This window comes from Thamnophis sirtalis, unplaced genomic scaffold, assembly GCF_051295495.1.
Source record: "Thamnophis sirtalis isolate CommonGarterSnake01/CBP01778 unplaced genomic scaffold, rThaSir2_p1.2 scaffold_2, whole genome shotgun sequence".
NCBI lineage: Eukaryota > Metazoa > Chordata > Lepidosauria > Squamata > Natricidae > Thamnophis > Thamnophis sirtalis.
In genome coordinates this window covers 11,639,936-11,652,153 of record NW_028261382.1, presented here as the reverse complement: position 1 = coordinate 11,652,153, position 12,218 = coordinate 11,639,936, and the positions used below count along the sequence as shown (strand labels likewise).

At 45.5% G+C, this 12,218-nt stretch overlaps 1 protein-coding gene across 3 annotated transcripts in view; it reads left to right on the top strand.

The window, feature by feature from the left end:
* The window catches only part of ZFAND6 (zinc finger AN1-type containing 6), a 48,524-nt gene that overhangs the window by 29,695 nt on the left and 6,611 nt on the right, over positions 1-12,218 (top strand). Inside the window, exons 4-5 of one of the 3 annotated variants that reach the window (XM_087704279.1) lie at positions 1,067-1,167; positions 7,263-7,480. In XM_087704279.1, coding sequence (XP_087560405.1) covers positions 1,067-1,167; positions 7,263-7,480 — 319 coding nt within the window. Of the gene's footprint in view, positions 1-1,066; positions 1,168-7,262; positions 7,485-12,218 lie in introns of all 3 variants that reach the window. The other 2 variants (XM_087704278.1, XM_014072423.2) reach the window with 2 other exon arrangements.

Sequence of the window (12,218 nt, the reverse complement as noted above, 5' to 3'; positions counted from 1 at the left end):
GCTGGGGAATTCTGGGAGTTGAAGTCCACAGGACTTAAAGTCGCCAAGGTTGAGAAACACTGCTCTAGCGATCCTGCAGGTGGGTGGGTGGGTGGGGATCACAACTGCAAGCTTCTGTGAAGGAAGCCAGATTGAAACACTGGCTGGCTTGATGAACTTCATGGTTGAGGAGGGGTTTGAATTGCAATCTCTGTGATGCATAACCTCAACTCCCCCTGCATGCACTTTTAATAAACCATTGAAATGATAGATCTTAGTAGATTTCTCTGATTATTTTCCTAAATGGGGCAACTTGCTGGAGCCAACTTGCCATGACCAACTTGCCACGGGACAATTTAACAATTCTGCTTAATTATTTAAAGTAAATTTAAAAGTATTTTAATTGTTGCCATTCACATTTTATTCTCTCCCTCCTTTTGCATCCTTCCTTCAATGATTCTATCCCACTATTTCTTTGATATTAGTGTAATTGTTGTTCCGTAGCAAGTTGGCCATGGCAAGTTGGCCACGGTGGGTTGGCCATTGTGAATTGTTATAGCAATAGCAGACTCATATACCGCTTCACGGTGCTTCACAGCCCTCTCTAAGCGGTTTACAGAGTCAGCCTCTTGCCCCCAACAATCTGGGTCCTCATTTTACCCATCTTGGAAGGATGGAAGGCTGAGTCAACCTTGAACTCGTCAGGATCGAACTGCCAAACTTCTGTCAGTTGGCAGAATTAGCCTTTAATACTGTATTCTAATCAGTCCTTCCCACTTAACAATAGCACTTAGACTTATATACCACTTTACAGTGCTTTACAGCCCTCTCTAAGCAGTTTACAGAGTCAGCCTCTTGCCCTCAACAATCTGGGTCCTCATTTTACCCATCTTGGAAGGATGGAAGGCTGAGTCAACCTTGAGTCTGGTGGGATTCGAACTGCCAAACTGCAGGCAGCTGGCAGCCGGCAGAAGTAGCCGGCAGTACTGCACTGTAACCACTGCGCCACTGCAGCTCATTATTTACCCTTTTCCTATGTAGCGGGAAATGGTCACCCTTTCTAAAGCAACCTTTTCTTCTCTCCCAGCCCCGTATCCAGCCCATCGTCCCTTTTAGCAGAATCTGTGGCAACATGCGAAGTGGAAAGTTCAGACATCATGGATAAACCTCAAGGAGAAGACGTACAAGGTTAGCACGAAGGGGACCTCGGAATGCCGTTGGCTTCTCTTTTCATTTTGGGGGTGCTTTTCTTCCTCGTTCAATCGCGCACACTTTGCCCCAAAAGCAACACAAGGAAAAGCTTGTTCACTTGCTTTAGGACTGGCAATTGGATCATTCTGCAAAGCTGCTTGTTCAAAATCTGCCACCAGCAGATTTTGGTGATTTGACTCAGAGTTGTGGTAAGAAATGTGTCAGCGTTCCAAATAACATCCAAAAGTAAATCAGAGCCCAAGGCAAAATATCGCTCTAAGTTCCAATTTATTAAGAGAGACATGTTGGCACATCTGTGGAAACCCGAATCTGAAAGCTTCTGGGTTTCCCCACCCAGTTGAGAGTTCAAGATCTTGCCTCCACGCCCACAAGTCCGTCACATGGTCTAATCTTCTACCGCCATGCTGGCAGCTTCCACCCATCCAGTTCCGGTCAGGTGCGGCGGTGCAGAGACAAAGGATGACCTTGGCTTTTTAGAAAGGAAAGTTTTATTTTGACAACATCACATTCTACTCCTTACTATCCCCCCTCCCAGTTCCCCACTAATGAAACAGCATAGTAGGATAGACTATTAGTGTGGCAGGCCGAAGATCCCAAAAGGAACCGGCTGCAGGCATGACAGAATGTCCTTCTGGAGTTGCCATAATAGCGCTCTGTAGCAGGGCCCCCCAACTCCTTTGCCACTGCCGAGCCCTGTCCTATTCAGAATTGGACGACGCGAGTGGTTGGCCGGAGTGCATGCATGCAGTTCAACTTGTGCAAGCAGCGGGCGGGCTGGCAGGCACTCACTTGCATGCGTGCCAGCCCACCACTCACACAAGGATTGTGTGCACATGTGCGCTGGCCCACTGCTCATGCGGCTCAATTCAAAGGTGTGGCATTGCTACTCTGTACTAAAGAGCATTTGAACCGTGGCACGACAAAACCGCGGTCCACTAAAGCGCGCCCGATTAAACCGCGTCGCTGACGTCATCAGCAGCGCGACAACAGCGACCGCGGAGAAAGAAGGGCGCTTTAAAAAGCGCTTTGAAAGCAAGCCGATTCAAGTTAAGGTAAGGGTTAGGTTTAGGGTTAGGATTAGGGTTAGGTTTGGGGTTAGGTTTAGGGTTAGGTTAAGGGTTAGGTTTAGGGTTCGGTTTAGCGGGGTTAGGTTTAGGGGTTAATTTTAGCTTTAGCGCTCACAGCGTGCTTTTTTCGTCGTGCTGTGATGACGTCAGGTACGCGGTTTCGTCGAGCGTGCTTTAGTCGAACGCGGTTTTGTGGTGGAACCCATTTGAACATCCTTATGGTTTTAATCCCAGAAGGTAATATTATTGGAGTTGGTTGTTTTTAGTGTTTCCACCTCCCCCCGAGTAATAATTCTCTATTGGCAGAATGTGACACTGGTTCTCTATGGAGATACAGGAACAAAAAATAAATTGCAGAATTTGAACCCCATGTGGTCTAGTGATTAAGGGACGAGTCTAGCAAGTGTGGAAACCGTGAGTTCTAGTCTCGCCTTAGCCATGAAAGCCAGCTGAGTTGCTTTGGGCCAGTTATTCTTTCTCAGTCCAACTAATCTCACAGAGATGGTGTTATTTTAGGGAAAATAGAAGGAGGAAGGTGTGTTGGATATGTTCGCTGCCTTGAGTTATTTGTGGAAGGAAGGAAGGAAGGAAGGAAGGAAGGAAGGAAGGAAGGAAGGAAGGAAGGAAGGAAGGAAGGAAGGAGAAAAAAAGGAGAGAAAGAAAGAATTAATTAATTTGGAGGGGGGGATAAATAGGCTTTGTGACCAAAAGCAACATATGGTTTAGATTTTACCAAAGTTAATAGTTGTATAACTACTTCTAGTCAGGGGCTAGAATCGCTGGGGCTCCAGCTTTCAGTCTTCTGGTGGCTTAGGAGTATGATGACCATATATCCTTCATTATAAAGTAAAGTCCTTTATTTCAGAAAGCTTTAGCTTTATTTACTTTTTTAAAGGTCACTGTATTATCCTTTATTTTCGTCACTTAACTTTTCGAATACAAATGCTGTCACTTCAGGCACCATCTTTTTGCAGAAATCTCTTTCAATTCTTGCTTTACATAACTTTTATGCTTTGAAAGCATTTTTATTGGAACGTGTCTTTCTCTAATGCTTTTTTTTGGCTCCGTTCTTGAATTTTCCTTTGTAAAAGCCAAGATATAAATATAACAGATTAGACAGACAGACAGACAGACAGACAGACAGACAGACAGGCACTGCATTCCCCCCCCCCCTTTCTGACAATGTAATCTGACTATGTGGTAGCAACTCTTAGAGTCTCCTCTGAAGTTTGAGGGCTCGAGCTAAACATTTCTTCTATAGCAGTGATGGCTAAATGTTTTGTTGTTGCGTGCCACATGTCACCGTGCCTCATTTTGGGCCTAGTAAACCTCCCAGCCTCCTGGGAGCAAAAACAGGGCACGTGAGGAGCGCACTCTCCCCTGCATCCCGTTTTGGGCCTAGTAGGCGTCGCAGCAGCCTCCTGGGAGCAAAAATGGGGCACGTGGGATCCTGTGCTCCCCCCCCCCCCGCAGATGTGCACATGACCCCCTGGCACATGTGTGCATGCCTCCTGCATACGTCCAAAAATCAGCTGGCTGGCAGGACGCACGCACATATGTGATAGAGCTGAGCTGGGCGAAAGCTGGCATGCTTGCAGAGAGGAGTTTGCGTGCCACCTGTGGCATAGGTTCGCCATCACGATTCTATGGTATGATGAGCATGATATGACAAGATGTGAAATAGAGGTAAACCGATGATACAGAATTTTGTTTTCCGTTCCAATATTCGTAATTCATGGAAACTGATTTAGGAAAACAGCACGTTTTGTGACAAAGGGAATGCTTGGAGCCTCACCGCCTTCCCATTGGATAGGATATTCATGTACAGTAAGAGGATTTGGGAGTGTCAAAGGGAAACAACCACTTTCCATCTCAATACAATACAATAGCAGAGTTGGAAGGGACCTTGGAGGTCTTCAACCCCCTGCCTAGGCAGGAAACCCTATACTACTTCAGACAAATGGCTGTCCAACATCTTCTTGAAGACTTCCAGTGTTGGGGCATTCACAACTTCCCGGAGGCAAGCTGTTCCACTGATTAATTGTTCTAACTGTCAGGAAATTTCTCCTCAGTTCTAAATTGATTCTCTCCTTGATTAGTTTCCACCCATTGCTTCTTGTTCTACCCTCAGGTGCCTTGGAGAATAGCTTGACTCCCTCTTCTTTGTGGCAACCCCTGAGATATTAGAACACTGCTATCATGTCTTCCCTTGTCCTTCTTTTCATTAAACTAGACATACCCAGTTCCTGCAACCGTTCTTCATATGTTTTAGTCTCCAGTCCCCTAATCATCTTTGTTGCTCTTCTCTGCACTCTTTATAGAGTCTCTACATCTTTTCTACATCGTGGGGACCAAAACTGAATGCAGAATTCCAAGTGTGGCCTTACCAAGGCATCTCAAACGAACCCATGTTTCCCTGTGCCAATCAGAAAAGGGGGGGAGGGAAATATGCAAATTAGAGGCTTCCCAACATCTGTAGGACAAAACTGATTCAGCAGCAACGACATCATACAGAAGACAGTGTTCTGACCCCCCTTCTCCGTCCAGGAACGAAAGCCACAAGCAAACGTAAATAAGAATACTTTTAATCAGTCCAGACTCTCGTTGGCTGCAAGCCCAAAAGAAACAAAGAGATAAGCACTGTGACAGTAATTCTTACAAACCTAGGCAATGCAAACAAGCTCTCACAGCAAACCACTTCTCCAAGTTGGTTTCTCTGACTCGTGAACGTTGACTCCTGCAAAAACAGGGCGTGGCACAAACAGTCTCTTTTATAATCAGGAGAGGATCTTAATCAGCATCAGCTAAGCGCAATCATCTCCTACAATTACGCAGTTGTTCCTTCCGCCGAGTAGCCCTTCGACGGCGTGCATCCTGAAACAACTCACAAGTGTTTTCCTGAACACTCCCTCTGATCCAAGGCTCTGCCGCCACCTGGTGGCTAACCAGTCTCTCCTCGCCCTGCTCGGAGTCGGCACCCTGTCCAGGGTCCTCCACCTCCTCCAGGGCCAACTCATAAGACCCCTCGCTGTCAGAGTCTGGCGGCAGCTCCAACGGCTCCTTCCGGGCCACAACAGATAGGCAGAGAGAAATCTTGGACTCTCCCAAGTTTTTTCTTGACCTCTTTGGATTCTAACGAAAGGATGTGCGTATTCATTTAGGCAGCAAAACACTGTATGTGAGCATCCCCATGGAGAGCATGTGACGCATTTGCTCCATGGAACCACTTTGGAAAACATCTGTTAGTTTAAAACATTGCTCAAGAGGATCAGACCTGAACAATTCTTGGGTAGGACACAGCCATAGAAAACCTTAGGATTGTATTGATAAACATGATAGAAGAAGACAGTGCCCCCCACCCATATGGACATGGCTATGTGCTTTGAGGTCCATTGGAGTTGGGTGACTTATTAATGCAAATAAATAAATAATCACTAGGAGTCAACCCTTGACTCAAAGGGATCCTTATCTTGTATGTAAAGAACAGTTGCAGGAACTGGGTATGTCTGGTCTTATGAAAAGAAGGACTAGGGGTGACATGCTAGCAGTCTTCCAATATTTGAGGGTCTGCTACAAAGAAGAGGGACTCACGCTGTTCTCAAGCCCCTGAGGGCAGGACAAGAAGCAATGGGTGGAAACTAATCAAGGAAAGAAGCAACTTAGAACTAAGGAGTTAAATCAGTGGAAAAAACTTGCCTCCAGAAGTTGTGAATGCCCCAACACTGGAAGTCTTTAAGATGATGTTGGATGGCCATTTGTCTGAAGTGGCGGAGGGTTTTCTGCCTGAGCAGGGGGTAGGACTAGAAGATCTCCAAGGTCCCTTCTAACTCTGTTATTCTATATTCTATACCTTGGTTGTAAACAGTTTCAGCCTAGCTTTGAATGGCTGAGTATGCAGGTTTGTTATCTTATGCAGTTTTATCTTCCAAGAGGACTCCAGATCTTAAAAGCACCTGTCCTGTCAATCAGAGGCATTCTGCTACAGTCCTCAACTTACAACACTTCATTTAGTGACTTTTAGAACTTACAACAGCACTGACAAAAGTACTTACGACCGCTTTTTTAAAAAAAGATACTTTCAACCGTTGCAGTATCTCCATGGTTATGGGATCAAAATGTGAACTAACTCGTTTATACGACGGTTGCAGTATCCTGGGGTTGTGTGATCCCCTTTGTTGACCTTCCAACATGCAGAGTCAATCTGGAGGAAGCCAGATTCACTTCACAACCATGTTGCTAACTTAACAACTGCAGCGATTCACTTAACAACGATGGCAAGAAAGTCGTAAAATGGGAGAAAGTCCGCTTAACAACTGTCTCGCTTAGCAATGGAAAATTCAGGACTCTCTTGTGGTCGGAGGTTGAAGACCCCCCTGTACTTCCCTGTTAAGCATTCTTTCAATGGACTTATGTTTGTTACAGAAGAATTCTGAATTTGTCATTATTTGGCAAAGCAAGGGAAATTAATCTGGTGGAGTTAAAGAAGTGATGGGGAAAAATAGGACTACATGGAGGGGTAACAACTTCGGGTGAACTTTTCTCCTTTTGTTATAAATCAGTGTTTCTCAACCTTGGTGACTTTAAGTCCTGTGGACTTCAACTCCCAGAATTCCCCAGCCAGCTATGCAGCTATGCTGGCTGGGGGATTCTGGGAGTTGAAGTCCACAGGACTTAAAGTCACCAAGGTTGAGAAACACTGTTATAAATACTGTTATTATCTTCCTTCTACCACAGCAGGGCTAAAATTGCCCCCCATTGCTAAAACAGTCCCTCCTTACTACCAATTTTACCTCCCCTGTTATCTGATGTGTCTCTAGAACTCATTAACTTTATGTTTCACAGACCTTGAATCCAATTGTTTGGGGGGCTGGGGGGATGTTAACAATAAACAAAATTGTTTTTAAAACTGTGCATGCCGCATGTTTTGTTTTTTAAAAAAAACTAATCTAAAGAAAACAAAACACAAAACACATACCTAAAACACATATCCCGTTGAATAAATAGAACCAACATCAGTGGAGCTTGCCGAGACAATTTCAATAGACAGTACCGGAGACGAATTTTCGATGGATAACTCAGATTTACCTGACCCTACCAGGGGCTCAGAAACAGAATGCGATTATGACGTGAACCTAGACAATAATGTAGATGGCCCCGATTTCCTGAAGGAGACCTCAAGAGCCAAAACGAAGAGCTGTGATTCAGATTTAACACTAACCACAGTAGGTAAGTGGGTTTCCTTGTTCAGTTTGCAGGCTATCTAGCCGTGCTTCCCAAGCAGTGTGCTAGATTGCATTAACTTGTCACAAAAATGGTTGAAGTGTGTCTGGAAATGTCCTTCCAGGGCCCCATTTTTGTGTCGTCATCGTCCTCCTCCTCCTCCTCCACCCCCCAGATGTTCACATCGATAACCAAATCCAGCAGCAAAGTCTTAATTTTGGAGTGGTGCATTTTGTTGAGCTCTTTCAGTAAAGCCAAGGCTAAAATGAACCTCCATTAGTGGCTTATCTCTATGTATGTCACTTTCGTGGCACGACAAAACCGCGCTTGACTAAGCCGCGCCCAATTAAACCGCGTCGCTGACGTCATCAACAGGGCGACAACAGTGAGTGCGGAGAAAGAAGGGCGCTTTAAATAGTGCTTTGAAAGCAAGCCGATTCAACTTAAGGTAAGGGTTAGGTTAGGGTTAGCTTTAGGGTTAGGTTAAGGGTTAGGGTTAGGGTTAGGTTAAGGGTAAGGGTTAGGTTTAGAGTTAGGTTAAGGGTTAGGTTTAGGATTAGGTTTAGGATTAGGATTAGGTTTAGGGGTTAATTTTAGGTTTAGTGTTTACAGCGTGCTTCTGTCTCCGTGCTGTTGTCGCCCTGTTGATGACGTCAGCTACGCGGTTTCGTCGAGCGCGCTTTAGTCGAACGCGGTTTTGTGGTGGAACCTGTCACTTTTGCCTTAGATCAAGGGGTCGGCAACCTTAAAAGAATCAAAGAGCCATTTGGACCCATTTCCCACAGAAAAGAAAACACCAGGAAGCATAAAACCCCTTTGACATGTAAAAGGAGGATAACGCTGCATATATCGGGGTTTTATTTTACCTTTATGTTATGTATAAAAGAAACTATAGCATGTATGAAATCAATGAACTGATACAGAGAAAACACCTTTTTTATTTCTGCATACAACAAAAACATTTTGAACTCCGGAAAAAAAGTTGGGTCGAAAAGCTCAATAAATAGCATGCTGGCAGGTGTCACACATTGTTGTGATGCATATTTTGAGTGACAGAGCCGCAGCAGAGGGATGAAAGAGCCACAGGTTGCAGACTCCTGACTTAGATGGTGCCTGAAGTCCACCTGCGTTGGAAAGTGGCCACCCAAAATGTTAACCTTCCCCCCCCCCCCAAAACAAGGTCACTAAGTTATTCCTCCTCTGAATTCTTGAGGATTGCTGTTTAAATGTGGCTTTTAAAATTTACCAGATAAGAGCTTCTATGAGCAGAGTTGACCTTCAAGAAGCATTCTGGAGGACGTGTTCCAAAAAATAAGATAGGTTCAGGCCAAAACTAAATGTAATTTACTTTAAACTTAATTAAAAATGTAATACAATTACTGTTAACCGGTACTATTGATAGCCACATTTGACTGACCTTGGCTAATCTCCCAAAAACACTCATCCGGGGCTGAACGTGGCTAGTATTTCAGCAAGGGACACATCACAGAATCACTAAGCTGGAGACATGACTAGGTGAAACAAATGGTAAAGGAGTCCTTGCGGGTTTTGTTTCGCTAGTTGTTACCAACTACCCTGTTTTCCCCAAAATAAGACCTCCCCGGATAATAAACCCAATCAGGCTTTTGCGCACATGCGCTAAAATAAGCCCTCCCCTGAAAATATTGCAACACAGCAGCCGCCATGAGGTGACTACACTCGCCGCTTTCTGCACCTCAAAAATAATAAGACCTCCCCAATAAGCTAAGGGCTTATTTCAGGGGGGGATGTCAAAAGAAAATTAGACCCTGTCTTATTTTTGGGGAAACGCGGTATAAGGGGGCAGTGCTTATTTCTGTTTCTGCCATTGAGACTGCGCTGTCTGAAGACACTTCCATGGGTCATGTGGCCAGGCATGATGTCATGGAACATGGTTCACCGACAAATGCACGCTCAACAAAAGCGTGCCAACGAAACCATGGGGAGAAAAGCGCGAGTTCGAAATCCCGCCGAAGAATGAACACAGAAGCGCGCCGACAACTGCGCGCCGACAGAAGCGCGCTCTAAACCTAACCCTAAAGGTAACCCTAAACCTAACCCTAAACCTAACCCTGAACCTAACCCTTACCCTTATCCTCACCCTGAACCTAACCCTAAACTTAACCCTAACCCTTACCCTTACCCTTACCCTTATCCTAACCCTTAACTTAACCGGTTCACCGACCCTTACCTTAACTGTAATGGCGCTTCTGTCGGCACTCTTTTGTGAGCGCACCTTTGTGGGCGCGCTGTCAACGTCGCGGTTTTATCGCCGTGGTTTTGACGGCGCGGTTTTGACGGGTAACGATGGAACATGACATCACGGAATGCTGTTACCTTCCCACCGAAGTGGTACCTATTTATCTACTCCCATTTGCCTGCTTTTGAACTGCTAGCTTGGCAGGAACTGAGGCAAGGACGGGAACTTGGCGCTTGGGTCTCAAACATGGGCTGCCCGCTTTCCAGCCGGCAAGGTCCAAAATCTTAAAAACTGAGCCACCAGTGCCGTCTCAGCATGATTAAGAAGTCAATACTTAGTCCAGTCGTGCTTCTGCATCATTGCCAAAATAACAAAATAGACGATCCACCCATCCACCAGGAGTTGGGCTGAACTCAAAGGAAACGTTATCTTTGCTTTGAGGATTCCCTACCGCCGTTCCCAATTTTCCCTTCCCTTCCCTTAAAAACAACAACATTTTGGAAGGGGTTTATCAACCCAGAGGGCCTCGATTGCACACTCATATCCTAGAGCTGCTGAAGAATTTGTTCGCCTAATTGTGATTGAAATATCTATTCCATCTGGGGGTTGGATAGAGTAGTTGTGCTCCAGATTTCACATTTTTGGGAAGCCCTGGTTGATACATTTGATAAAATGGAGCTTAGGACCATCTCACTGTGAGAACGGAGAACATGGAGTCTCCTTACATCAAGGCAGAAAGCATTTGTTAAGTCTTCCGGAGCCAATTGGAGAAAATCAGAAAGGGTAAAACTTACCTAATTGGCGCCCATTCTTATCAAGTGATATCAGACCCAAACATAAAATATTTTCTCACCTCTTTTCCTTTCTTTTCCACGCTCTTTTGCCAGACTGATTCTCCGCTTGCAGATGTGTCTCCCTAACCGTGCTTCTGCCGCCACTTGATTCGTGCATGCCCTTTGTACAAGTAGTCCTCGGCTTACGACAGTTCGCTTAGCGACCGTTTGAAGTTACAACGGCACTGGGAAGAAAGTGCCTGGCGGCCATTTTTCACACTTAATGACCGTTGCGGCATCCCCGTGGTCAGGTTGATTTACCTTCGGATGCTTGACAGCTGACTCACATTTGAGCCGTCCAGAGTCCCTAGGGAGTGGGCGGCATACAAATCTTATTAAAGTCTTATGATTAAAGTTTTATGACGGTTGCATGGTCCCAGGGGACCCCGTTATCCCCTTTTGCGACCACCCGTCGAGCAAAGCCAATGGGGGAAACCAGACTCGCTTAACCAACTGCGTTACTAATTTAACAACTGCAGTGATTCCCTTAACAAGCGTGGCGAGAAAAGTCACAAAACGGGGCAAAATCCACTTGACAAAATTTGTCACTTAGCCACATGAATTTTGGGCATTCGTTGTGGTCGTAAGCCGAGGATTACCTGTAGTTTACTAATGGCTGCCCTGAACTCTGGGTTGCCAATGAATGTGTGCCAGTTTCCCCCCCTCCCCCTTTCCACACCGTTGCTTGTGTATTTCCCATGTCATAATTCTTCTCTAATCTCCTTTTTTTCCCATGTTTCTACTTGCAGCCTTTCGACTTCATGCGGTTTCGCAAAGAACAAAAGGGTTTTCAGGCAGAATTAACGATAAGCGTGACCTTAAATGAACGCTTATTTCTACAGAGTCTTTCATTGTCAACTAAGAAGTTTGCTGTCAGGGGCATTGTTGTATGACGATGCGCGTGTGAGAGAAAACCATTGTGTCCATCTTGTCATAATTGAAGACGTACTTTTGGGCCATTAATTTTTGTGCACATAAGGAGGGAACTGTAACCAAGTACTAGCCTGCCATTGTGAGATTTAGCAACAGCGCTTAGACTTATATCCCGCTTCCGAGTGCTTTTACAGCCCCCTCTAATCAGTTTGCAGAGTCAGCATCTTGCCTCCAACAATCTGGGTCCTCCTTTTTCCCGACCTCAGAAGGATGGAAGGCTGAATCAACCTTGAGCCTGGTGAGATTTATACTGCCAAATTGCAGGCAGCCGGCAGTCGGCAGAAGTAGCCTGCAGTACTGCGCTCTAACCACTGCGCCACCGTGGCTCATTTAATCTTGTTGTTGTGGCGAGCTATCTTCCATTCCCCATATCACAGCGTTACAAAGGTCTCCCGTTGGGTCAGCCACCAGAGGACCAAGGCAGATACTCATAAAACCATGGAAGGGATAACCAGGAAAGACTTTGGGCTTATCTAAGGCACAATCCAATCCAAATTGGACTGTCAAATCCATGATTTCGTGCAGGAATCTTGCAACCATAGCAGATCCTTTAGGCCAAGGGTGTCAAACTCACCGGCTGTCGTCCCCCCGGCCCAGTTTAACAAAGGGGGGGAAGTCCCAATATGTCAGGTGACGTTGCCGTGACGATGCGTGTTGAGATTGATATTGCTAAATGCAGGAGAGAGGTCTTATCATCTCCCCACTTTTAATTCAGGTTGCTAGTGATTAAATTGTGAGCCTTCTGGAGGTTTAAGT